Source organism: Lathamus discolor, chromosome 3, assembly GCF_037157495.1.
Source record: "Lathamus discolor isolate bLatDis1 chromosome 3, bLatDis1.hap1, whole genome shotgun sequence".
Taxonomy (NCBI): domain Eukaryota; kingdom Metazoa; phylum Chordata; class Aves; order Psittaciformes; family Psittacidae; genus Lathamus; species Lathamus discolor.
The window spans coordinates 138,251,827-138,278,540 of NC_088886.1; the positions used below are offsets into that span (position 1 = coordinate 138,251,827).

At 42.6% G+C, this 26,714-nt stretch overlaps 1 protein-coding gene across 3 annotated transcripts; it reads left to right on the forward strand.

Moving 5' to 3' along the window:
- Positions 1-15: 15 nt before the first annotated feature.
- Positions 16-25,240, forward strand: PDCD11 (programmed cell death 11). Of its 3 annotated transcripts, none has more exons than XM_065672169.1 (36): positions 16-119; positions 1,718-1,829; positions 2,411-2,542; positions 2,684-2,851; positions 3,672-3,833; positions 4,352-4,475; positions 4,820-5,001; positions 5,515-5,622; positions 6,105-6,311; positions 6,605-6,729; positions 7,251-7,311; positions 7,985-8,131; positions 8,243-8,494; positions 9,323-9,466; positions 10,149-10,349; positions 10,914-11,084; positions 11,483-11,702; positions 12,716-12,868; positions 13,874-13,989; positions 14,154-14,671; positions 15,157-15,219; positions 15,671-15,779; positions 16,282-16,371; positions 16,686-16,788; positions 17,308-17,485; positions 18,132-18,188; positions 18,970-19,092; positions 19,385-19,507; positions 19,687-19,882; positions 20,283-20,399; positions 20,727-20,870; positions 21,881-22,131; positions 22,790-22,958; positions 23,237-23,390; positions 23,964-24,129; positions 24,809-25,240. In XM_065672169.1, exons 2-36 carry the CDS (start codon positions 1,728-1,730, stop codon positions 24,978-24,980), a joined length of 5,508 nt encoding a protein of 1,835 aa, XP_065528241.1. In that variant the 5' UTR covers positions 16-119; positions 1,718-1,727; the 3' UTR covers positions 24,981-25,240. The 3 variants fall into 3 exon arrangements, with proteins under 3 accessions (XP_065528241.1, XP_065528242.1, XP_065528240.1); XM_065672170.1 differs by having other exon boundaries at positions 114-212; XM_065672168.1 differs by lacking the exon at positions 16-119 and adding an exon at positions 352-371.
- Positions 25,241-26,714: the final 1,474 nt, after the last annotated feature.

Here is a 26,714-nt window from a genome sequence, read left to right on the forward strand (position 1 = left end):
GAGCGGTTCGCTGTTTCCGTCTGACCTTTGCCTCCTGCCGTAGTTACCGCTTCCGGTGGGTGGCCGAGCTCCCGCGTGTGGGTTCCGGTCGCGGTCTCCCGGCGGCGGCGAGCGGGGAGGTGAGGCCCCTGCGGGCGGAGCGGCGTGGCTCGGGTACCGGCGGTGGAGGGGGTCTCCGGGGCTTAGCGAGCCCTCTGCTGAAGCGTGCCTCCGTGAGCGTCAGTGTTACGTGTGCTTCCTCCTTTAAATGAGTTCTCTGTGCCTAGCGGACTGCTTTAAATTTGGCAACTTCCTGTTTCAGTGCAGGTTTCTGTAGAGGCGCTGTTGACTGGAGTAATGCATAGCATGTGGATCGTGACCTACTGAATGAGGTGCTGTTTGTTGATGGAAGCGTAGTAAGGTTAAACATATCTATTTTAGTGACATGGTGGACTAGGCATTCCAGGCGTAAAGGTTGGACTTGTTGCTCTTAAAGGTCTTTTCCAATCTAGTCAATTCTATGATTCTGTTATATGTATGTAATAGAGCTACTCTATAATTCTGTCTATATAGAATATCTGCTATAGAATAGAATCATAGAATAGTTAGGGTTGGAAAGAACCTTAAGATCATCCAGTTCCAACCCCCCTGCCATGGGCAGGGACACCTCACACTAAACCATCTCATCCAAGGCTTCGTCCAGCCTGGCCTTGAACACTGCCAGGGATGGAGCATTCACAACCTCCCTGGGCAACCCATTCCAGTGTCTCACCACCCTAACAGGAAAGAATTTCCTCCTTATATCCAGTCTAAACTTCCCCTGTTTAAGTTTTAACCCGTTACCCCTTGTCCTGTCACTACAGTGCCTAATGAAGAGCCCCCCCCAGCATCCCTATAGACTCCCTTCAGATACTGGAAGGCTGCTGTGAGGTCTCCACGCAGCCTTCTCTTCTCCAGTCTGAACAGCCCCTAGTTTGAGTTGGAAGGGACCTTTAAGGGTCATTTAGCTTCAACCCCCTGTCATGGTCAGGGACCCCTTCCACTAGAGCATGTTGCTCCAAAGCCAGTTCAACCTGGCCTTGAAAACTGCCAGGGATCAGGCAGCCACAGCTTCTCTGTGCCAGTGCCTCACCACCCTTCACCACAAAAAATTCTTCTTTTTATCTATTCCAAATCTACATTCTTTTAATTCAAAACCATTACCCCTGTCCTATTGCTACAGACCCCACTAAAAAAAATATTTTGTGTATATATATATATATATATAACTATATATGTATATATCTTATAGCTTATACCTTTACAGGTGGTATCAAAAAAGTAAAACTGCATACCATGCTTGCTTTCACTCATAACTTTCTCCTTGGTGAATGAAGCTGGTAATTTTGGCTTGTCTACTGAACAAAGATCTGTTCAGGAAAATTATGGTTGAAGCAGTTTAATGAATATCTATGTGGTGCATCTGTATGCTTTAAAAAATAATACTTTAGTCTTTATTTCCCTGTAGAATTGGGTAATAGTAAAAAGTGCTAGGGGTGTATATATTTAGATGGACCAGTGCAATAATGAGTGTAATCAAATGTTAAATACATTCAGGGATTATGTTCTGTCAATGACCAACTGTAATCTGAATTCTCTCTCAGTTTGGGGGTAGTTCCCTCTTATATCTCTTCAGTGTTTACGAGGAACAAGCCTAACAACTGCATGTCAAATTTCTGTTTTATCGTTTGTCATATAGAAGTGCAAGCATGGCATCCATGGAAGAAAACTTTCCTCGAGGGGGCATCCAGAAAAAACCCACAGAGAGAAAAACACCCAACACAAAGTTAGAGCGGGACAATTTGTTCAATGTATGTTATTTGTGTGTTCTTGATGAACTCTTCTTAGGGCTCTTCCACTCTCAGAATATGACCTGCAGTCCTTCCTATTCCTCAATTCTATAACAAACTGTAGAAAGGACCTTCAAGAAGAGATAATGTCTGACATCTGCCTTTTTCCTGATTGCTTAAAGATCCCCGATGTTGAATGTGGTAACAGAAAAAGTTAGATCAAAATTACAGAGCAGGCTTTAGCTTTTAAACTATCCACAAGCACTTTTTCCACCAAGGTGCTTGTGCAGTGAGGCTGGTGTTAGTGGGTATAGACTAAGTTTGGTCTTTCTGTTTCTGTTAGTCGTGTGGTGCAGATCTTGTGCCACTCTCGTCCATTCCCGAGATTCACAGTTTCATAAATGATAAGCTTCTGCCCAAAGGTGATATTTTGGAAGACTTACATGTAGGTCTATAGCAGTTACCAGGGTGGTTCCCTTTTTCTCTCCAATCCTAGTATTTGCTTCTACTTTAATTCCTGGCAGTGGAGTTCTGCCTTAGTGCAGAGTTCATCTCTTTATCCACTTTTATATTTTACACTCTCTGCTTATAATCTGCTTTAGGTTCACCATGAAGAAAAATCTCAGAAAAGAAAAAGGAGCCAAAAGGATCAAGGAAAGCAAAAAAAGTTCAAGGCAGACAACACAGCTGCTGCTAAAGAAAGTTTTGTGACTATTGAGCCATTGATGATTGAGGTTTGTGTTAAAATGTTTGATTTTGTATGCATCTCTCTTCTGGGCTATGTAAAAATGGCATGTTCTTCCTCACTGAGGTAAGGACAGACATGTCTTTGCTATCCTGATAACCACAGTATGGTATTCTTCCTGCTTTCCCAGGCACTCTGTGAGGGGATGCTGCTCCTTGGCTGTATCAAAGAGGTTAGTGACTATGAGCTAGTCATAAGTTTGCCCAATGGACTTTCAGGATTTGTGCCAGTCACACAGATCAGTGATGCCTACAACAAATTGCTGAGCAAGCAGGTGGCCCAAGGAGAACTTCTGGAGGTAAGACCTTGGACTGTGTCTGTGACTGTGTCTGGGAGCTAGGGATTGTTAATAGTACCTCAGAACCAACCCTGAAGTCTTGCTTAGGGTCCTGGTTTATGGTGTCTTGCTGCTGACTTGAATTTGACTGCCTGCAGTGCCTTAGCTGTGGCTAAATAATCCTTGAACTTTATAGACAGCCTGTTGAATGTGAAGAGATTTGTGTTGCCTATCTGCTGCTGAAGCTAAATACTGATCTCTGGCTGTAGGCAGTGGTGGAAAGAAGTTAGGGGAGTGGCTGGAAAATGATGTGAGGGTGCAAGTGTTTCTGAGGGGCATGGCAGGTAGTACGGTGCTTGCAGTTTAACTGTGTGTTGATGAATGCAACATGCTGCTGTGTAGTGCTGATGTAGACGGACCTTGACTTGGAACTGGCTTTTCCAAGCAAATTTGCAATTACCTGATGGTGCTCTTTGCTAGAAAGAAAGTAATTGTTCAGTGGAGTGGCAAGCAATTGTAATGTTTATCAGTTGTTTCTTGGAGTTTACATCTCTCTTCTTCCTTTTCATAATAACAACTTATCATGATAATATATATATAATAATTTTGTAATATCGTGATAACAAGATATTTTGACTATTAAAGTGTTGTTATCTCAACCCGTGGGTTTTACCTGTTTCTGATTTTCCTCCCTGTCCCACCGGGTGAGTGGTGAGGTGGGGAAGTGAGTGATGGGCTGTGTGGTACTTAGTTGCTGGTTGGGGTTAAATCACAACACCTTTTTATATTATGTAAAATAATAAAATTTTTATGTTTTTCTCATGATCATCTTTCTGGGCAGGACTTGTATTCGCTCGTGGACTTGTATTCTCCGGGGACACTGGTCAGGTGTATTGTGACCACTATTGAGAAGAGTGCTGATGGACGTCGGAGTATCAAATTATCGATTGACCCCAAGAAGGTCAATAAGGGTCTGAATGCTTCAGCACTAGCATCAGGCATGGTATGTGCTCTGGGTCTGTCACAACCACTCTAGGTTTAGGGAGTGCCTCTTGCATAATGCATGGGGGAACATTTCAGTTTGTCCTTGCGTGAGATCAGAGCAGAATGTGGAGCTCCTCCCACCATAGGAGACCTGGGAGGAGAGAACAGTATTGGGTCTTGGCTCCAGGTTGTTTCTCGTGAAACCCATTTGTCTGATTCTGTTTTGATATGGACAAGTTATTTAATGATTTCTTTCTGGGTAGATTTCTTCATTACTTTTGGTTTTGAGCATCCAAATTTTTTTCCCTTCTGGTTTATGAAATCCATGCATACATAGTCAGATAAGGGTAGAGCTGAGACCTCACTGCTGTATGAGCTGTATAGTAAGAAATAATATTGTGTTCTTTCTGCTGCTCTGGAAACATCAATTCTCTGTCCTATGAAACAAGTGAGTGCTTCAGTGGGAAATACCGTGCATTCTCTGCCGACCCAGGTGTTTTATCACATTACTGAATTGCAGTGCTTCTCTCCCATCAGCTGCTCTCTGGCTTCGTGTCTAGTGTGGAAGACCATGGGTACCTCATTGATATTGGAGTCAGTGGGACTAATGCTTTCCTGCCTCGTCAGAAAGCCCAAAATTACATCAAAACAGTCAAGAGAGGTAAGAAGTATTTCAGGAGTTAAAAGTGAGGTGGAGAATGACTGATTAAAGCTTGTTTTATCTGTGGTGTTAGTGCACCTCAGTGAGATTGGGTCAATGTGGAATCATTGCAAGTTGCTGAAAACAGTTTTGTGGGTGGTCTGCAACAAGCTGCTGGGTTTCAGCCTGTTTTCTGACAGATTATGTTACTGTTCCAAGTCTGTCCATCCCTGATGGCAGTAGACTTCACTTAAATTGAGAGGACTTCTTAAAATAGAGGGAACTCTGAAAAAGATTTGGAAAGAGTGGAAGGGAATCCTTGAATGTTCCTGGTGGAGATTTTATGCTGTGACTTGTCCTTGTAGGGTCTGACTTGAAAATAGGCCAGAATCTGAACTGTGTCATTGTGGAAGTAAAGAATGAGGGAAGAGTGGTCCTTTTGTCCATTGATCGATCAGAGGTTGCTTCATCCCTTGCAACAGAGAGACAGAACTGGTCACTCTCTAATTTATTGCCAGGGCTGGTGGTGAAAGCTCGAGTGCAGAAGGTAAGCTCTGGTTGGGATTTGATTTGGGAGTATGGTGTGTTTGAGCCTTGCTGAGACAGAGGGACAGCTGTGAAATAGAGATAGAAGTTTATGTTCTGGAAAATTTTGTACTTGGGCTTAATTACTTTACAGTAGCAAACAGTATTAACTACTAGACACTTGCTCCACATAATTTATCTAAGGTGTGATCTCAGTCCTGGTTGTGATGCCATGAGTATAAAGGCTTCAGCCTGAAGTTGGTGATGAAGCTTGAAGCAGAACAGGATCCACTTTGTGCTTCTCTGGCATTTACCTAGGTAAAGTGTTAAACAGATTAGCAGTGGTCTTCTGAGTATACACTTGTTCTGCAAAACAACGTAGGAAGCAGAATCGTTAGAGGTTTTCTGGTCTCTTGTGTTGTGCTTGTTGATTGGCACTGGCAGTGCCTTTCTGTGAAACTTGTGAATTGCTCTCTGAACTGCGTGAAAATGGAATGAAAAGCTTATTTTGGCATTTTTTCCTTCCCCTTCCTAGGTGGCCCCCCTTGGGATCAAACTGAACTTTCTGTCTTTCTTCACTGGCATTGTGGATTTCATGCACATGGACCCAGAGAAATCCACGAGCTATTCACCAGATCAAGTGGTAAGGAGGGTGAAGGATGGCTGGAGTTGGTATATTGCTTACAACATCTCTTATCTCCTCCAAAATTTCTGTGGAATAACCTCTGAAATCTTACTGATGATAGCTGCCTTTCTCATCCTTTATTTGAATTATTATCATGGCTGCTTTAGAGTTGTAATGAGCAAAGTAATTCCTGGGTTAATGGAATACTGACTTGGGAAGCATGAGATTTGCAAGTGATAGAAACATTACTTGTTGCGGTCATATTCCCCTCACTTCATTGGTACCAGACTAATGTGTAAACAACAGACAAAAGCAAAACTCCCTCATCTGTGAAGCTGTTAAAACTGAGGTGATGTCATAGTAGTAAATACCGGAAAGTATTTGTACATGGACAGAGAGTTCAGGTACCAAGCATAATGTCTAAAAACATGAGCAGTATGCCTTTCTGCTCTTTTGTTTACAAGCTTGTGTTTAACCAACACAGTATTTTCTTCTCCCAGGTGAAAGCTTGCATCATCTCTATCAACCCCACCTCCAAGGTGGTGCGGCTCACTCTGCGGCAGGCCTTCCTCCACCCTGGGGGATCCCCAGACCAGGTCTCCAATGATCGCATAGGGGCAGTGGTGGAGGAGTCGACAGTGAAAGCTTTCTACAAGCAGTTCGGTGCAGTCTTTGAGCTTGATGATGGCACTCTTGCATTTGCACGGGTAAGTGTCAGGGTAGTGAGGCAAGTGCTCCATAGCTATCTTGGCCTGCTGTGGAGAGAGGCTAGGAGGAGACAAATATAACAAAATTAAGACAGTGTGGAAAGTGTTTGCCAAGTCATACCTCCCCTTGTTCGAGTTGAAATGTAGGAGGGTTGTCGTGGAAGAAATGGTGAAACCTGCTTCATAGAGAGAGTATGTAGAGGAACAGTTCTGTCAGATGCTACCACTTCAACCTAAGGGCTCTATCATTGCTTCTGTTTTCTAAACACTAAGTTGTAATTTGTTTTTTCTAGTTGAAACATCTTTCAAAAACCAGAAAATCGTTTAAACCTGGGGCCTTTAAAGCAGGATGCAAACATAAATGTCGAATCATTGACTACAGCCTGATGGATGAGATGTGTATTGTATCTCTGAAGTAGTAAGTTTCATAGATTCTTCCAGAACATTGGCTGAAGTATTAAAAGTGGGTGGTTTAGAGTGCAACATTGCTTTGCTGCACCAGTCTTTGTAACTCAATTGGTGAGCTGAGGCACAGGGAGGCTAAATTACTTCTGTCGAGATCATGTTAGAAGACTGTAGCTGACAGGAAATTGAACCTTGATCCTCCAAGTCCCAGCCCAATTTTCTCTTCCCTCTTAGTATTCCATCTCTGTGACTTTAAGCAGTGTGGGTGATGGGCTTCGCTTTTATAGAGCCGTAGCTGGTGGCCATAACTGTGTCACCTGGAACAGAGTCTGGTGAAACTCCCTGAACTTTATATCCAGAGAGTTGTTTTGGGAGGTGGGTCAGTTAGCGTAAAACATAGAACTCTGGAGCTGTGGAGCGTGGGGGTGTGTGTGTGTATTGGGATAATGGATATCTGGGACAAGGCAAGGAAGGGACTGTCTCCTGGACTTCCTTCAAGTTGACTGGTCATCTCTTGCTGTGTCTCTTTCCTAGTCAGATTATTGAAGCCCGGTTTCTGCAATACCAAGATATCCACACAGGGGATGTGGTGCAGGTGAGTTTCTGAAGGACTTAAACAGTACTGTGGTCATTATTCTTAGAACAATGATACAGCTAATGTGCATTTCCTCTGCCTAATATGTGTGTTCAACTTTTGATCCAGACTAGAGAGGAGGACTCAGTTCTTGCAGGACTCTGACAGAATGCAATACTCTTAATTCCCCATTTTGTCCAGCTTTTTATTCATGATGATGCCAAGGGAATAAAATTTTAGCCACGGTCAGTCATTTATGTCCATGAATACGTTTTTAGAAAGACTTGAGAGAAATAAACTAAAACTCACCTTGCACTCAAAGTAAAAAAGTTCATGTGTGGACCATTGCAGTTAGCTATTGGGCAGAAAGAAACTCAGTTATCATTCTTATGCCTGAGTCATGACTGTATTGTATTTGTCTCTGGAAACAATTCTAGTTTCCCAGAGTCAATAGGGATTTTGCAGAAGTAGCCTATGCTTAATGAAAAGAGGCTGTAAAACAACCTTATGGAATGGTTAAAAGTTAATGGGTCAGATTGGTTGGGTGGAGTATGGGTTGGACTAAGATTTTATTTTCAGAGGGCGATAAGATTTGGTGATACTAGGTAATGCAGTGTCTTGACTGTTTGCTACCTGTGCATGGTCAGCTTTTCATGTTATATTTACTGATTCTTTTTCCTATTTTCTGTTCTAGGGTAAAGTGTTTGCTCTGAAACCTATTGGGATGCAGGTGAAAGTGACTGATGCGATTAAAGGGCTTGTGCCAACTATGCATCTTGCTGATGTGATCCTGAAACAGCCTGAAAAGAAGTATAATATAGGAGATCAAGTCAGGTGTCGGGTGAGAGCTGCCAGACAGGGTCTTCAGCTTTTGTTTTGAGTACTTAGTGGCTGAATTGGTCAGGCAATGGCAGACAAGCTTTTTGAACCTTCTTGTACTCCATTCTTGCAGGTGCTGGAGTGCAATCCTGCAGGAAAGAAGCTGATCCTTACTTTAAAGAAAAATCTTGTTCAATCGAAGCTTCCAGTCCTCTCCAATTATGAAGATGCAAAACCAGGTCTGATCACACATGGCTTTGTGGTGTGTGCAAGGGAATTTGGCTGCATTGTGAAGTTCTACAATGATGTCAAAGGTCTGGTACCCAAGAATGAGCTGAGTTCAGAACCCATATCTTGTCCCGATAAAGTCTTCCATGAAGGACAGGTAATTACTGTACTGATGCCATGCGTTGTGTTTGAATGCAAAAGAGAAATCTGCAGTTGAGTTGGCTCCAACATGGGTTTTTCCCTTGAGGAACCAGCTATACCAAGAGATGTTTATGTTCTTCCACTCTAAGTAATAATTGTACCCCATTTAAGCACATTAGGCTGTGAAAGAGGCAGCTCTTTGAGTGTTTCACAGACCTGTCTTTGTTTCTAGGCTGCCTGTTATGGTGTGCGGGAAGCACCATGGTATGTGATACAGGGTCTAGGCTGCGGTTTCTTCTGAGAAATTTAAAACTCTTACCCATAGAATCAGAAAGATGAGGTTTTCTGCCTCTGCATTATTCTAATTTTCCTGTTTGTTTCAATTCCTATCCATCTTAAACCAGACGCTGTGGGAACCATGTTGCTCACCAAGTTCTGGTCTTTGTTGTGTGCAAGCTTATACAGATCTCAACCTCTCTTATTGTTTTTTCTGGTGCTTTTATTTGTCTTCAGTGCTGCTGTTTGGCTGGCTAAAGAGAAGGGTCATTTTCTAGTCAAGATTTCTGACTGTAAATCTGGAGATCTGAATTTTATTCTCAACTCTGCTACAGACTTGCAGCATACTTTTAACAAGTCATTTAATTATTATGTACTTTCATTTTCCATCTGTGTGATCAGAAAGACATTTGTCTCTGATTGAACCTGCTAGATTATCGTCACTGGCTTGCTACCCTTAGGAGTAAGGAAAAAGTACACTGTGTATGCGTTTTCCAGTCTCATTTTGTAAGTGGTAGCACACTGAGGAGGAGTATCAGGTGAATTAATCTTTTTTTTTTTCCTGCAGGTTGTTAAAGTAATGGTCTTAAAATGTGAGCCCCAGCAGGAAAGACTGTTGTTGTCCTTCAGGTTATCAAGCAAACCTGCGTTGGACGACAAAAAAGAATGTACTCCAAAGAAGAAACAGGAAGTGAAATATCAAATAGGAGAGGTATTGAATTCAATTACAGCTTCCTTTTTTTTTACCTTTTGCTGCTTGTTTTCCAAGCGATTTGATATAATTTTTGAAGCAGATCTGTTGTTTGTCAGGAACTAGCATTAAGTGTGCATTTCTTATTGTGTGGTTGGTCTCCTGGATCAAAACCTATGTTGTCAAAGGTCAGAATAAAGGAGTCCCAGGGCAGTCTTTCTGGAGGTACCAATTAGTGCTCCTTTTCCTAGGTGGAGTCCTCTTTCTTCTTCATGCTGCTGATATTCTCACTCCAAAACCAGTTGCTTTTGCTCTCTGGAAAAACACAGCTTCAGAAAAATGTTTCTGAATGCTTCCTTGTTGTCTTTGAAATTAACACAGTTTCCAGCACCCTGCAGATACTGCTAATGCAGGAACAGGACAGTACTAATCTTGTTTAAATTATTCCCTTCACCTTCAAATAAAAACCAACAGAATGTCTGTAGCTCTAGATTTCTCTGGCAGCTGAGATTTGCTTTTTTATTTTACTATCAGTGTTGATGTGCTTTTTAGGCACAGCCCTGTTGATGTGAGATTTTTTTCATGCGTAGCAGGGAGGCAGTGCCAGAGCCCCTGCAGCACAGCATTTGATAGCCCATGCATTGAAAGGGATAACTTCAAAGATACTTGGAGTTTTATATCACTGTATTTGTTCTCTTTTCAGATGGTTGATGTAAAAGTCTTGAAGAAGAAAGATAATGGGCTAGAGGTTTCTGTCTTGGAAGATGAAGGCAATGTGATAGCCTCAATTCCCACAGTGCACCTCTCTGACTTTGTTGCTACCTGCAAGCTCCTGTGGCATTGTCTTCAAGAGGGGGATGTCCTGCCCAGAGTTATGTGCCTAAGTGACAATGGAGAGCGTATTGTATCCTTTGCCACCCCAACCAGTCAAACAAAGAAGTGGGGAGGGGGTATATGTCAGGAATCCAGAGCATTTGCAACAAACAGAAGATACATTAGTTAGTGTGTTGAAGTGGATGTGCCTGTCAAACTATCAGTGCTTCGAACAGACATTATAGCTTGCTTGTGTTAGAAGTGAGGCTCAGCTGCTGCTAGAATCCCATCAGAACCAGGTCTTGGTTGTGAATTGACTGACCTTCCCAACCAGCTTCTGGGCTGTTAATCATATCACAGCCTGAGCAAAAGTTGTGCTTTTTTACACCAAGAATCAGAACTGAAATATTAGGAAGTTGGCATTTCTGCTAGTGTGAAACACGCATCTTTAATGCTGAGAAGCTTAAAAGACATTGGTTGCTAAATTTTAGTGTAGAGAGATGAAGACAGAAATTGGAATTGCGGGATTTTGAGTTCCTGAATTATCTAGCCTCCAAAAAGTGCTCTAGCTCAGTGGTTAGCAGCACCAAGAGATTTGCTTGGTATCAGGCTCCTTTCATTCATCTTTTCCCATTTTTCCTAGCTGGTTGTTCAGATCTTGAGCAGAAAGTCTGCAGTGATTTCTGCAGTACAGGAGGAGCAAGTTGTGAGAAGCTTCTCTGAAATCCAGCCTGGGATGCTGTTGACTGGTTATGTGAGGAATGTGATGCCTTTTGGAGTGTTTGTGGAGTTCCCTTTTGGTGTGACAGGACTGGCACCCAAAGTGGTAAGCAATACACTCACTTCAGTAAACAGCATGTATTTAATCAGTCATGCCTGGAACATGGCTTTTGGCAAAGGTATCATAACGAGCGAACAACAGGGCTGTGGATGCTGTGTTTGCACACCTTCCCCCAGTAGGGTAAAAGCTGCTTTTAAGTTTGTGTTTGAATTCACTTCCAAAATAAAACTAAGGACTTTTATTCAGGTGTGCTTAAGTTTCAGCAAGGATTTATGTAACTTCAGTAATTAATTTTAATCGATGGCTTTTCGGTAGTCTCTGTTGAATTCCATATGCATTTTCATGAAGTCTTAACATAAACCCATGTTGTGAGCAGCGCTGCAGGTGGTTGATAGCTAGCAGCTGTGCTCAGTAACCCATGCCCCTTTGTTTTCTTTGCATAGAGCATGAGTGACAAGTTTGTGACTGACACCAAGGACCACTTTGTGGTGGGACAGACTGTGATTGCAAAGGTGATGAGCATTGATGAGGAGAAGCAGCGCGTGCTCCTCAATCTGAAGGTGTCAGAGTGCAGCTCAGGCGATTCTGCTGCAGAGAGCTTTGCCCTACTGAATCAATATTTCAAGGAGATGAAAGAAATCAGGAATTTGTTGAGAAGAAGAGGTAAAAGATTTCACATATTCTGCTAAAGGAGATTATATCACAAAAAAGGGGCTCCAGGGGAACAAAGAGGGAAAACCATTTTCTTTTAAGTGAAAGAGTCAGTACAAGCAAAGACATGGCTTCCAAGAGGAGTTTATTGGAGAAGGGTCATGTCTGCAGTGTCTGCCATTGAAGCCAAGAATGCTTTTTGGAATTACAGCTGGAACAAGCCGAAGAAGCTGCTCTTTCCATTTGAGGTTGCTAGGCCTCTAAGAGAATTAAAAATAAGGGGAAAATAGACAAACTGTGAGGTACATATACCGAAAGAGGAAAGGGAGATAACAATGGTACAAAAGGATGGATTCCTTGAAGTGCTGTGAAGGTGAAAATAAGAAAGGCCAGGGTGAGATTGGTTATTCTGTGGACCAAAGCCTTACTCTAGCCTTGTTTTTTTGGTGTGAATGTTTGTAATTGCTTTATGAACCAATCTAAAATTTAATCAACTGAGACTTACGCCAGTAAATTCACCATTTAAGTATGTGTCGCAGGAAACATTGTCTCTATTTGTTTATCATATTATCTATTTGAATCTGGCAGTAATTAATTTTTAGTACTCTACAGGTTTCACCTGTAGTGACACCTTGTTACAAATGTTACAAAACATTTTTGTCTTTAATGTTTTGTTTCTTAGAATTGTGAAGTGACAGGTCTGTTTTGTGGTTTTAGTGTTAATCTCCTTTATTTTTACCTCTTACTGCATGCAAAGCTAGGTGCCAGTGTTTCTGTAAGAGTGGAAAATATTATTTTGAAAGTTACCAAATCCTTCATGTCACAAAAGTTTTTCTGCTTTGATTAACTCTTTAGTGTTGACTTTGTATTTCTACAGATTCAGGAGTCTGAACTTTGTTTTCTATTATGAAGGTGTATATAAATGTTTGTTTGTGCACTCTTGAGCAGATGTGAAGGTTGTCTTTGTTTTGCAAAGAAACGACACAGATAAGACTGACTTCCCACTTTTTTTTCCTTTTGTTTAGGAGAGTCCAGCATGACCCAAGGCCTTTGTGAGTTGGTGCCTGGGAAGGAGCTACAGCTGGTTGTGCAGGATGTGAAGGAGGATGGCTCAGCACTGTTCAGTGGCAGCTGTGTTACAGGCTTGACTGTAACAGCCACTCGCTACCATTTGGGAGGTCAGGGTTTTGTCTTTGGTTACTTTGGGTTTCACTCTTGTACTTTGAAACCTCTGTCCTGAAATGAGTTCTGATGACAAGGAACTAACATAAGAGGAGTCTGATCAGAGTAGGGATGGACTTTAAGAGTAGTTTCCTAATGTGTTATTCATCCATTTGCATGATTTGGAATATATCCTTTAAACCTGCCTATGCCTGTGCTGCCTCATCTCTAAACTGGACCTCAACCTGCCTGAGATCTTGGGTATCTTGTAAGGTCTAGTTTATACTCTGAGATCCTTAATGGAATTGTACTGTATGTAGACAAAGTATTAATACAAGCTCCAGCTTTCTCAGTGTGTTCATTTATTTATTTTAGAAATACATTCCTTGGAGTATGCTCTATCTGAAATTGCTGTTAATTTTTCTGTTAAATCAGTGGGACTTTAAAACAGGTCTTCAATTTTGGTACTTTGCAATTCAAAAATTAAAGCAGAAAAGTGCCATATTCTGCAGAACCAAGCAAGTACATGCCAAGATGATGAGTAAACCAATATAAACTGCTATCTTCAGCAGGAGTAATATCCCAGCACTTCTGTGTTTCCAGCAGCAGTTAAAGTGATGATGTTTTTGTGCATATGTTAGCATAATTTTTCAAAACCCATATTACCTTGTATTTGTTTTTAGTCAGCCTTGTCTGCTTTATTGAAGAATTCCATCTTCATAAAATCAGTTTAGTTCTTCCATGAAAGGATCAGACTCTTTCCAAATAAAAAAGATCCCCTTTTGTTAGCTCCTTGCCATTAATGCTGAAGAAATCTTTTCTGAAAGAGACTTACTATACATTTGGTACTAAGTTGACTTTGTTACAGTTACTTAGTTCCGATTAGTAATTAAGTAGTCTTTTTATCACTATTTAGGAGTTAAACTGGAGCACAGGCAACCCTTCCTGTCATGTGCTACTAGCTCAGTTGCTCAAAATTCTTCACTATCATCAGAAGATAATCTCCTTTTTCTCATTTGTAGACAAAAAAATTATTCCTGGTGAGAAAACCAAGGTGCTGGTTCTTCATGTGGATGCCCTGACATCTGAGGTGTATGTTTCTCTTCAGGAAGAACTGTTAAAACGAAGACCCAAGCAAGTATGTGTTTGGTTTTTGGATTTGTGTCTTTCTGTTCATCTAGCAAACTTTAGGTGATTAATGCATTTGGGGGCGGTGCTGTTTCCTCTTTGAGAACTGTGGGAAGTAGAGTGGAGGGAGTCAAAGTCTCAGCAGGAGAAGTCACTGTCTCCATTTCTGTCTAGCGGCTCACAGAGAACTCCCAGCACTATGCCATCGTGCAGCACATAGCAGAAGAATTTGCCATCGTGTCTTTGGAAACAGGCCAGTTGGCAGCTATCCCCGTAGCATCTCACTTCAATGACACCTTCCGCTTTGACTCAGAAAAACTGAAGGTGGGACAAACAATCTCTGCAACCTTAAAAGTAGTGAAGGAGAATGACCACGGACTCTTATTAGCAGTACAAGGCTCAGCAAAGAAGAATGTTTTTGTAAGGGTCCGGAATGAATCTGAGACAGCATTAGAAGAGGTGCTTGCTGCTGTGAAACACTCGCTTTCCCTGGGGGATGTTATTACTGGTACTGTTAAATCTGTCAAACCAACCCATGTCACAGTTGCTATTGATGACAAGCTGACAGGTTCAATCCATGCATCCCGGATTCTGGATGAAGTTCCCATAGGCTCTTTTCCAACATTTACTCTGAAAGCTGGACAGAAGGTGACTGCTCGAGTCGTTGGAGGCAGAGATGTGAATACTCACAGGTGGGAAAACATGCGCATAATATTACTTCTTGGAGAATGGGCAGGGTAAAACAGATACTCAGATGTTCTAGGCTGTTCCCTCTGTCAGCAAATGCTGTTAAGAGCTACCTTTGCTGGAGTAGTTGAGCCCTGCAGAAATCTATTATATTCTACCCCAAGTCCAAGTTTTGGTGAACTAGCTCTCTACCTGTGTCAGTGTATTTATCTTGAGTATAGATTGTAAGAAAAAAAGATGTCTAAACTCTGAAGGTCCAGTGGAAGCCTTAAATATAAGCAGGATTTGGCTACAGGGGCTGAATTTGCTGGAGTATTTTGGGTACCTAAATTGCCAGTGAAATAGTACTGGGAAAAACTGGAACTGGAAGGAAGGCTTTGGTAACTTTAGGGGGCTTACACCTGCTTTCTTTTGCCAGTGCAGAGGGATTACAAGTGGGTGACTGGGGCCTGGGGAGATCATGAGAAACTTTCTTTTTCCTGTTCTTTAGATACCTGCCTGTCACCCATCCACACTTCACACGGTCCATTCCAGAGCTCAGCGTTCGACCAAGGTAAATATTGGTCTCTGTGCTGTCTGCAGGTGCTTCACAGACCTTATATCCTTATGGGTTTCCTCCCTTGCTCCTCCTGTATGTGAAGGAGCTGACCATGAGCAAGTACCTTCACGTGAATGCAGTGTGGCAAGGCTTCCTACTCTCTTTCACACTAACTTGAGCCTGTGTTAAACCTCACAGAGCTCTCCTAGCACCTGACTTCCTTTAAATGTCCTTTTGGCTTCAGGTTCTGCCAGTCTGGAGTCTGGCATATCTGTTCATGTCAGAATGATTCCCTCGAGTCCAGGGAAGAATTAACTCCCTGTAGAAGGGTGCAGCTGGGGAGGGGATGGGAATGAAAGTCACAATGGCATTGTCACCATAATCCCCTGGGTTTCCAACTCCTATCTTCATCATCACTGGGACCAAAGCTGTGTTTCTCATAGCCTCTTTCTTTGTTTGCAAACAGTGAAACAGAAGGGGAAGTCACAGCAGTGCTGAGCCGTAAAGAAGACAGTGCCACCAAGAAACTTGAACTCTACAGTGTTGGGCAGACAATCACCTGTTTTGTGAAAAAGGTGAGGTCAGAGTCTTCCTAAGAAGTGTGTTGGGAAGGCAGCAAGAGGGGGTGACCTCAAGGGGCCTTAGTTCAAACCTAAATACTGACATTGCTGTGGTCTTCATTAGCTTTGAGCGTAGCACATGCAAAGTGTAGCACCTTAAAGGGAGAAGGAAGTCACATTTTCTATGCTTAACATAGTCAAGCTGACACATCCTCTTTGACATGCCTGTGTGTTGCCAGCAGATGCTTTCCACCCTGCACTCTAGCAAAAGGGGCTTTGAGAAATTGCATATGCCACCAGCACAAAATTCTCTTACTGCTGATCCCCTGTGAGGACTTGTTTGTGAATCACAGCAGTGTTATGCTTTTAATAGTAGAACCCAAATCACTGTTTTTGCTTGGTGCAAGAGCTAAGGCTGGAGTAGTTCTTTCTAGCCTTAAATTAACAAACCCACCAGGGAAGGATTTTTTTCCCAAGGTCTCATGTTGTTTTCTCTGGTTATGTGCTGTCTTCTCAGTATAACATCCTTAAGAATTGGCTGGAGGTAGAAGTTGCCCCTAACATTCGAGGAAGAGTTCCTCATCTGCTGCTGTCTCTGAACACCAAGGTAAGAGGCCATTACAGATAAAGTTAAATGTAATTTTTTCCATGCACATGCCTGCAAATAATGACTGCAGATGCTTCTGACATCCATGTGAACTTATAACCCAGTACTCTGTTATAGGCATCACTGCACCTCTCTGACAAGCAAGTAGTATGCCTGTAGCTGGTTTGGCTCAGGTCAGCAAAGCCATTGAAGCAATGCTGTCAAGTATATACATCAAAGATGTGCCTAGAAATTGTAAAGCTTCATAGAAGAAACACCAGAGTTGTGCAGAGCTCTTTTTCTAGCAGTAAGTGGAAATCTGTCTTTTCTTTCAGGTCTTGAAACATCCAGAAAAGAGCTTCAAAAATGGCCAGGCAATATCAGCTACAGTGACTGGAACAGATGTAACCGAAACAAACCTCTGTTTGTCACTCACAGGTATAGTGGAGACTTCACAGCAGGACCCCACTGCCTATGTTTTACTCAGAGGTCGATGTGCACTGACCTCTCAAGTGGAAATGTTATACTCCAGAGCCAAGCTGTACGTCCCTGTAGGACAGAAATAACCCCTGTGACTCTGACCCAGATGAAGCATCATGCAAGGCAAGAGTGGTCAGACCTTTAGGTTAAAGAATCACTTTATTACTGTCTGAGCATGAAGCCCCTCTTTCAGCCCTTATGAACATATTCCCTTCTGATCTCAGACATGAGATGGTACATTTGTTATCATTTGTCAGTTATTCTGGATCTGGAACTGTGCAACTAAGGGACCTTGTATGGGCTGCCAAGGCAAATGTTGCTGTTAACTGAGAATGCATAGACTGCACCTTACCAAAAGTTGGTGGGTTTGACATGTGACTAAGCAACTAAAACCAGCTTCACTGACTTATTCCCCCTGTTGCTTTGGTTCATACTTGTGAAGTCTGTGAAGCTTTATTCCTCCTTCACTTTTTCCAGGAATTCAGTCGCTGGAGCAGGGCACCATCACTGTAGGCATGGTAACAAAGGTGACTCCACACATTGGTTTGACCATTGCGCTGCCAGGTGGGAAGACTGGCAAAGTCAGCATCTTTCACCTGAGTGATACTTACACGGAGGACCCTCTGGGTGACTTCAAAGCTGGCAAGATTGTCAGGTCAGTAGTTCTCCTGTTCCCTCAAGCTGCAGGGCTTAAGAATGTCCCCCTTTGGTTAAAGGCTTTTTGCTGTCACAAGATGATGCCAGACCTGTAAGGTTCAGTCTGTAGCTAAAAGTAATGCTGACTTAAGACCTTATATGTGTTTGGGTGAAAGCCTTACCTTTTCTATATATGAACAAGCCTCTTTTCAGCTCCCTTCTTGGACTGTGTTTTGAGCAGCAACTAAGTTGCTGATGGGACTGAGGGAAGCCAGTTATCCCAGCTCTGCTGTGGTTCTGTGAGCTGTTTGGCAAGTCAGTTGTCTTTACATTTGTAATGCACAAGTAATTTCATTTCCCTACTTCACAGACTGGTTGGGAACGCTGGAGAGTGCCACAGACCAAGTGATTCAGCTGTAACAATCTTCAACTCTTTTGTACTAGCAATAGAGACTGGATAAAGCAAGTAGATATGTTTCAAAAAGCCCTTTAGCTGATTTCATGAACTGTTGTGTCCTGCTAGCTTGTGTTAAACAACAGGTGCTCCAAGGGACAGAGTAGTTTCTTACCTCTGGAGCATCATTCTGCTGGTGAGAATACCTATTATTTTACCTGTGTCTTTTTTTAACAGGTTTTCTATTTTCTCCCCTTCCTCTGCCATGCAGGTGTTACATCCTCTCTAACGAGAACAGGAAAATCCAATTATCTCTCCGCCAATCCCGGTATGTGTCATCCCTCCAGTCTGTTGATCTCCTAGTGAAGAAAAGGATCGTAAAATACAGTAACTGTTGATTTAGATGGACCAGTGTGAAGTGTTAAAAGGACAAGGACTAGAGGGTTTTATTTTTTTCTTTTTTAAGGATGAGACTTGTTCCTACTTCGGAAAGATTTTTTTGTGTATTGTCATGGAGATGTTTGACCCTTAATGTAGAGCTGATCTCCATGTTTATTGTAATTTCTAGACCTTAGTTAACTTCTTTTATATATTTATTTGGGAAGAAAGGGAAAGTTCCACTATTGAATTTGCAATACAAACATGTTACATTTCAGTGTTCATCTGCATTTTAACCATTTTGCTTAAATGGTCCTAAGTATCTCTTAGAACTGAGCCTCTTGCTTTATCTTCTCTAAGGAACAAGACTGCATAAAGCATGTGGAATGACCTACCTTAGAAATAAGTGGCGAAAAAAAAAGCTAGTGCTGTGCAGAATTTCATGTAGGATTTTACTCTCCTCGTTTTCTTAGTGGCAGAGGAAGCCAGACTGATCTGTTTTGTTTGGCTTTGTTTACAGCAGCGTGTCTGTTTCCTAATGTTATGTATAGCTTGGCGAAGATGCAGATAGTCCATTAGTACATTTGAATAAACTGGAGGGTGTCTCTGATCTGGTGCATTTTCCAGAAAGTACAAGCTGTTGTTAATACTGATTTCTTTTTTTGATATTCAGAGCAGGACATGGATTATTCAGGTAGGTGCTTTAATTTATAAACTCTCTTTTCTTTTAGGCTAAACCCAAAGAGCAAAAGCAAAGTGGAGGATGTTGAAATAACATGTATTAAGGATGTTAAAATAGGCCAGCTAGTGAGAGGCTATGTCAAATCAATCACTTCATCAGGTGTATTCTTTGGGTGAGTAGCATAAGGAAATTAATCTGATAAATAAGAGGTCTCAGAGAACTTACTTTGAATGGATGATTCTGGAATCTTGTTTGGGGGTGGTCTCTGGCCTAGTGTGATGTTGCAAAATGAATTTGCTCCTGGGAATCAAGATGTCATTGTTGCTTTCTTGAGCTTATGAAATTAAAGTAGAGGAAGCTTGTGTGTCGCTATATAGAACTGGTGGTGCCACAGATATCATCACTGCGCTTTTGCTTTTCTCCCACTGTGGAATACTTATTTTTGGTTTTATTCCTCTTCTCAGCTTGTCCCCTTCTCTTCTGGGCCGAATACTGTTCCAGAATATCTCTCCTTACTTTGTACAGAAACACTCCTTATATGAAAAATACCTGCCTGAAGGAAAGCTGCTCACTGCCAAGGTGCTTGGGTAGGTCCAATGTTCTTTAAAAGGGGCTATGAATTAGTAGAAAGGAGATGCTGGAGGAGGAGAGAATGGAAAGAGGAAGGATAAAAGCTGGGAAGATTTGAAAGAAGTTCATAGTAGTCGTTGTAAATGCTCTAATATTTATTTTTTCCCCTTGTCTCCTGCTACTCCTGGCACCACAGTGTAAATGATAAAGAAAAACATATTGAGCTTTCTCTCCTACCTGAGGACACTGGGATGCCAAGCATCTTGCCTGAATCCTTGGGCCTACCACGATATGATGCAGAAGAAGAGAAAAGAGAGGCAGATGGTAGGAAGAAGAGAGAACAGCTTAAGGTGAAGACAAAACGAAGAATAAGAAGCTCTGAAAGTGAGCAGGTATGGATGTGATTGCACAGGACATGCCAAAGGACTTGGTTGGCTCACATACCGGAGGGACTAAGAATACCCACTGGGAACAGGCTGAGGTATTACACAGAGTAGGAAAAAAACGATTAAATTGCATTGAAGATCAGAAAAAAACATTCAGTTTGGGTAGGAGTTAACTGAATTAGCAGCCAAATCATGTTGCCTGTGGACCTGTCCTGTTGGTCTTGACACCATATGTAGGTAAGCGTGGGTTTATTCTCTGTTGTCTCTGTGATGTGAGAGGATAGTGGGAGGTGCTGCGCCCAGGGCATCACTTTCTCTGCTGTCACTCTTAACTGTGATCAGAATTGCCTTTGTGATTTATCCCAGTTGTTGCCCTCCACCATCCATTCATTTCCCCTTGCTGCAGGAGGCAAAGCCAAAAAAAAGGAAGATCTGCCCCACAGATGAAAATGACAGTGGAATTGAGGTATATTACCGGGAGGAGGATGACCAGGAGGAAGAGGCAGATAAAAATAAATCTAAGGTGAGAAGTTTGGAGGAGAACCTGAGCCTGAAATGACTCCAGGCCTGTTGAGGTGTGCCAGTTTTGATTGGATGACAATAAGTATCATTGCTGTGGACAGAAGTCACACAGACTGGTATTTGTGTCACCTGAAAATAGCTTGAGATAGATCGAGTTTAAATTACACCAGAGGTGACCAGAGTTTAATGTTTTGCTGGTGGGCTGTTGCAAGTGTGAGAAATCAACAGTACTGGCCAGAGAGAAGCCACAAGCAAACAGCAGTTGTCCTGTTGCAGTGTAAAAACTTCAGATTAAAAACCAGGGTATTCCCTGTATTCCTCCAAACAGATAAGAAAACCTGGTGAAGCTCCCAGGCTGCAGGTTTCTGTGGGCTTCACCTGGGATGAGGATATGAATGCCATGGATATACCTGTGCTGAATCAGAAGGAAGAGAGCTCAGAGAGTGAGGAGGAGGAGGATCCGCACTCAAAGGTACTGTGTACTGGTGTTGTCTGCACAGGAGACACCACATGGTGGCTGTAATGTGACGTCTTGGTATTTGCATATCTCTGTCCCATAGCAAAGCCTTTTAACCCAACAGAACATTTCTGACAGCTAATACGGAATTTCCTTAACTACTCGAAGCACTGAGCTTAGCAGCAGATATCTTTGAAGCAGAGGACAAAAGCCCCTATTTTAGCAGAGCTGCATGAAAATAGGGTTTCTCATGTTGACATGAAAATAAAATTATTTAGGGTCAAAAAAAAACATTTTAATGAGAGTGAAATTTTTGTATTTGATGTCGGCTTTGTTTTTTTTACCTTTCTGAGTGTTGTAAATTTACAGGAAAATGTGAAGATGAAAAATCTTTTCAAATTATAGTCCTCTTATTTAGAAAACCACCAAAAAATTCATTTATGCTGTACTGTTTTAGAAGAGTTTTCCTATGTGAGCAATTCAACAAAAATAGACACAAGCTCATGAATTGCTTTCATGCTTGCTCTTCAGGATTTCCCCTGTCCCTCAAAACTCACCTCTGCAAAGGCCATGCATTGCTGATGCTTTGTTGCCCAGGGTGTAGATGCCTTGTGCAGAGAGCTATAGTATTGTCAGTTCCCAGTTTAGACCTGGGTCACTCTAGTGATCCAGCAACATCCCCCAGCCTAGCACAATTTCTCCTCATGTGTTATGGGTTTTTACAGAGTGAATGGTGGTGGTGAGCACTGGCCAGGAGGGTAAAGGTGGATTAATGAGGGGTGGAGTGTGAATCCTGCTGTTGGGGTGCAAGACTAGCAAAGTAATTGGTCCCTCAATGTATTTCATTAAAATAAATGAGATTTCATGTACTGTTGCTTTGCTTGGAGATGTGAAGGGCTGGAGTGCATGTGCCATTTTCCTCCTCTTAAACAATTGGCTTCATCTTTTCATGTGAAAACTGCAGGCCTGCCTGTTCCCACATATAGTGCCTGCTTTTTTCCAGTCCTCCTTTTTTGCTCTTTCAGCTGAAAAAACAAACAAAGAAGGAGAAGGAGCTAGAGAAGCAGAAGAAGGAGAAGGAGCTGTGCAAATTAGAGGCAGCTCTGATGGACCCCAGTCGACAGCCTCAGTCAGCAGATGACTTTGACCGCCTGGTGCTGAGCAGTCCCAACAGCTCAATTCTCTGGCTACAGTACATGGCTTTCCACCTCCAGGCTACTGAGATTGAGAAGGCCAGAGCTGTGGCAGAGAGAGCGCTTAAAACAATCAGCTTCAGGTAATAATGGGCCTCTGCCTTTCTTTGCGCCAACGAATAAATGATGGTGAGGTAGTTGTGGTGAGAGAAGACCATTGGTAGTGTCATCAGTGTGCATGCATGTAAGTGTTGAGTGGCAGAGTCCAGTTTCAGTGAGCTCAAAAGGATTTAATGGTAGCAATTGTCAGCTGTCCCTTTGATTGTCTGTCCTGAATCACCACAGTTGGCCTGCAGCTTGGTTGCTGCAGCTCATGGGTGAAATAACTCCCCCAGGGTATCACTGAGTGCACACATACTTCTGAGCAGTCAGAAGGGTTTGGAAGAGCCTAATGCTGTCAGTGATGTCTTTAAATCAAAATATGAAACAAACTGTGAAACTCCTATTGCTTTTTCATAGGGCTGCACCCTTGTATATTAAATCATCTCTACACCATGATTAAGTATATTGTGCTTTCTTGAATCATCCTTGTGGTTTTTAATTACAAACAACAGTGATCAAAAGTTGTAGTGTGAAACAACTGCTGTGCTCTGTTCCAAAAGTGGTGTTTCAGTGAGCAGTATGCCCTCTTCCTTTGTGCTGGAGACAGGCTACAAGTCAGTGAGTCATTGTAGGGTGGTTTGCAAAAAGCTGATGAAGACTGGTAAAAGACTAAATATTCTTCTTTACATCTGCTTTAAGGGAAGAACAGGAGAAGTTGAATGTCTGGGTAGCTTTGCTGAACTTGGAGAACATGTATGGTACTGAGGAGACACTGATGAAGGTCTTTGAGAGAGCTGTTCAATACAACGAACCTCTGAAAGTCTTCCAGCATCTGTGTGACATATATGCCAGTTCTGAGAAGTACAAGGTAAGATAGTGTCAGCAAGTCCCAGTTATGTGTCCCATCCAGTCATGCCATTGGTAGTAAACTACCAATACTGGCTGTATAAACTTACAGATGTCAGATGTTAGGCCTCTCGTGTTCCTAACTGAAATTAATGGTTATGATTGACAGCAGACAAGGAATTATTGATACTTGCTTTTCTGGCCTAAGTGTTCGGCGGTACCTGGGCCAAGAGTAAAAGTCTTAAAGCCACATGGCTTCATTATGAATCTGTGTGATCTAACCCAACTCTGCCCTTCCAGCAAGCAGAAGAATTGTACCACACGATGCTGAAGCGTTTCCGTCAGGAGAAGTCTGTGTGGCTGAAATATGCCTCTTTCCTCCTGAAGCAAAGCCAGACTGAGGCTACCCACAGGCTTTTGGAGCGTGCTCTCAAGGCTTTGCCCACCAAAGAACGTAAGTACTCTTCCCCATCCTTAATATGGGCCATGTTTTGACAGGTCTTCAGTAGATGGTCTGCTCTCTGATACCTTTGCCTGTGATAGTGTTTGTAATAGGTGAAAAGTGCAACTAATTGGTGATGAACATGCTGCCCTTGTCTCTCAGGGGAGTGGAAGCTTCAATGTGAATATCAGTGCTAAATCCTCCTATAACAGAATTTGCTGATATAGGCAAAAGCAAGGCACCCAAAGCAGAGGTTGTTTTGATTCTTACGGCCCTCTAAAAAAGTTTAGTTCGTCTAGTCTGAGGTTTGTGGGGCTGCACATGGATGCTGCAAGATGCATTTTGAATTTAAGAATAAATTTCTGTCTCCTGCAAAGAGCTGAAATGGGAAGTGAAGTGTGACCCTTCTCTCTCCCATTCTGATTCCACCTTGGTCCAGAACCACTTTACAATAGAGCCTTTTGTCTCTGGGTAGAGATGGTGCTGTCTCTGTGCCTGCCTCTGTTCTATGTAATTGCCACTCATGGGTTTGTTCGTAGGGAAGAGGACTGTTATGATACCCTAACATGTCATTACTTGTTCCAGATGTGGATGTCATTTCAAGGTTTGCGCAGCTGGAGTTCCGTTTTGGGGACACAGAACATGCCAAGGCTCTCTTTGAGAGCACCCTCAGCAGCTATCCCAAGCGAACAGACATCTGGTCCATCTACATAGACATTATGATCAAACATGGCAGCCAGAAGGAAGTACGGTGAGTTGTGCTGCAGGAGGCTGGGAAGGGACAGAGTACAGTGCTTGGAGCAACACCTGAAGAGAGCAGAGGTACCCTGCAGCATATACAGGGCTTCCTAGGGCAAAGCAAAAGAGGACTTTTGTCACCTAGAGAAAGAAAACTGGGGTGTATGGAAGTGCTTATCCTTGCCAGGGCTGAGGAGACACCAAGTTGATCACAGGGCAGAGAGAGATTTGGTTTGTAAGTAGTGGCCTACATGAGAGAAACTAGAGGACTTGCACTGAAGTTCATCTGTCCCTCTGGGGGGATTGTCTTGTATCTGAAGGGTGAGATCAATCCCTTATGTATCCTGTAGCATGAAGATGGAGATTTTTTTCTTTTTTTCTTGCCTTCTCTTTTCTGAGACTTCACAAAACAAAGTCCCGCTTCCTACACTGTGAATACAGCCACATCTACTTAACAAACACAGGGTCAAATACAGTGGCTGGATCTTAGCTTAAGTTGACCAGCGGCCTTAGTGTTCTGAAAGCAAATAGAAGGCTTCTACTTCGAGGGTTTGGCTAGATGTCAGGAGTCTTCTTCAAGCAGGTTGAATATCTTCCCTCACTTCCTGCCCTTTGCTCAATGGCAAGACTGGGGGGCTTGTACTGAGAGCTGTCACCACCACAGTGTTCTGAATCACTTTGGTTTCTTGCAGAGACATCTTTGAGAGGGTTGTACACCTGAGCTTGGCACCAAAGAAGATGAAATTCCTCTTTAAACGTTACCTGGATTATGAGAAGAAATTTGGTACAACAGAAAGTGTCCTGGCTGTTAAAAGAGCAGCACTTGAATATGTGGAGACCAAGAGTTCCCTTGCTGACATCTAAGTACGATGCAAGTAAAAGCAGAGAGACTCAACTCTAAATGCCGTGAGGAAACTGAGATGTGGAATTCTGCCATGAGTGTCCATGGACAGTGAGTTGCTGGCGAGTATTGGTCTATGACCAAACCAAACTGCAAAAAGCGAACTAAGGAAAAGATTTGATAAATGTTTGCAGCTTTGTCCAGATGTTACAAATAATCCTGGTCTGTTGGTGACTTTGAAGACATGTTTTTTAAATATAGACTGTTTTATAACCAATACAAACATCAGCTATATCTGTTCTACGTCCTCGTGTCAGGTATACATGTAAATAAGAGCCACTGTGGGCTTTTTCCTGAGGCTGATCAGCCACAGCTCTCAGCCTTTCCTTGTATGATGGATAGTCCAATTCAATAATCATTTGCCTATCCCTCTGCTAGACTCACTTTAGTAAGCCTGTATCTGTCCTGTACTAGGGAGCCCAGTACTTGCTACATCATCTCAGATGTCTCACCATTGCAGAGTAGAGGGGAAGGATTACCTCCCTTGGTCTGCTGGTAATGCTTTTCCTAGTGCACCCCAGAATGCTCGTCTTCTTCATCTGAAAGGGCGTATGCCTTTAAAGCCCACAGCATCCAGTTGTGATGCAACTATCTGTCGTAACAAGGTGCCAGGGATTGATGACAGAAAAAATTGTTGTCTCTCAAGGGAAATCAGTGAAGTCAAAGAAAAAAGTTTTTTTTTTCTGTGCTGACAAAAGTCATCCCAATCTAACCTTCTGCTTGGAAAAAGCCAGGAATCTTGGGTGCTTGTGTAGTCTCCATCACTGGTGTTGGTGCCTTCTTGCAACTCCAATAAGGTGTGGATGTCATCATCTACATGTTTTACATGAACTAGATGATCCTAAAGTCCTTTCCAGCCCTAACCATTCTAAGATTATCCAGTGTAGACACTAGCGAGTGGGTGCCCAGCTTTGAAACACCAAACTTGGAAGAGTCTTACTCATTGTAGATACTCTGAGCTCAGAACCAGAGCTCTGCCAGGACCCAGCTCTTCTGCCTCTGTGAATGCCCACTGTTGGCAAGGTTGAATGATTCAGCATTTAATTCATGCCCAAGTCCGCTGGGATCCCGAAACCAGTTGTTTCACTTCTTGCCCCCAGGGAGAGCAGGGTACTGTACTCAGATTTTGCTTAATGCTCTTCTAGAGGAGGAGGCTGCTTGCAACATCCAGTAACAGCTGCTGCTTTCTTAAGAACACAGCTGCAATGATGGTGGCTTTTTCTTTTGCATTAATTGTTATATAATAGAATACATAAATAAGTGTCACAACAGAAACGAAGATCCCTTTGAGGTATTGTTTCTTCTTGACCACTGGGGCTATTACAGTCTCTACAGTAGTCAGCAGGGAAAATGAAAGACCTGTGTGTAATCCTCCATACTGGAGGAGCTTGGGTTGAATCCATTTTGCTGTTGGGAAGTTTGCCCCAAGTGGCAAGCTATAGGCTTCTCTGCAATGGGGTTGGTTTTGGCTTCTGGAGGAAAAGCAGAGGGAATGCGATCTTGCAGCCTGTGTGATGCAGCATACCAGGAAATCATATGTTTCGGTGAGAAGCCTAGCCTCATTCTTGTGCTGGTGTGTAAAGCCATGTGGGTTAATGTCCCTCACCTCAGCATCCTCACTAGGGGAGAATGAGTAACACAGATGGCAGGGATATTCATGAGGGTACTAATAGGCTACAAGAGCTGTCTCAGTGGGG

Coding starts and splice junctions, on each gene's coding strand:
- PDCD11 (XM_065672168.1), top strand. Junction 7,312..7,984: donor ACACAGGGGATGTGGTGCAG/GTGAGTTTCTGA, acceptor TTTCTGTTCTAG/GGTAAAGTGTTTGCTCTGAA. Junction 10,350..10,913: donor GTGACAATGGAGAGCGTATT/GTATCCTTTGCC, acceptor CTGGTTGTTCAG/ATCTTGAGCAGAAAGTCTGC.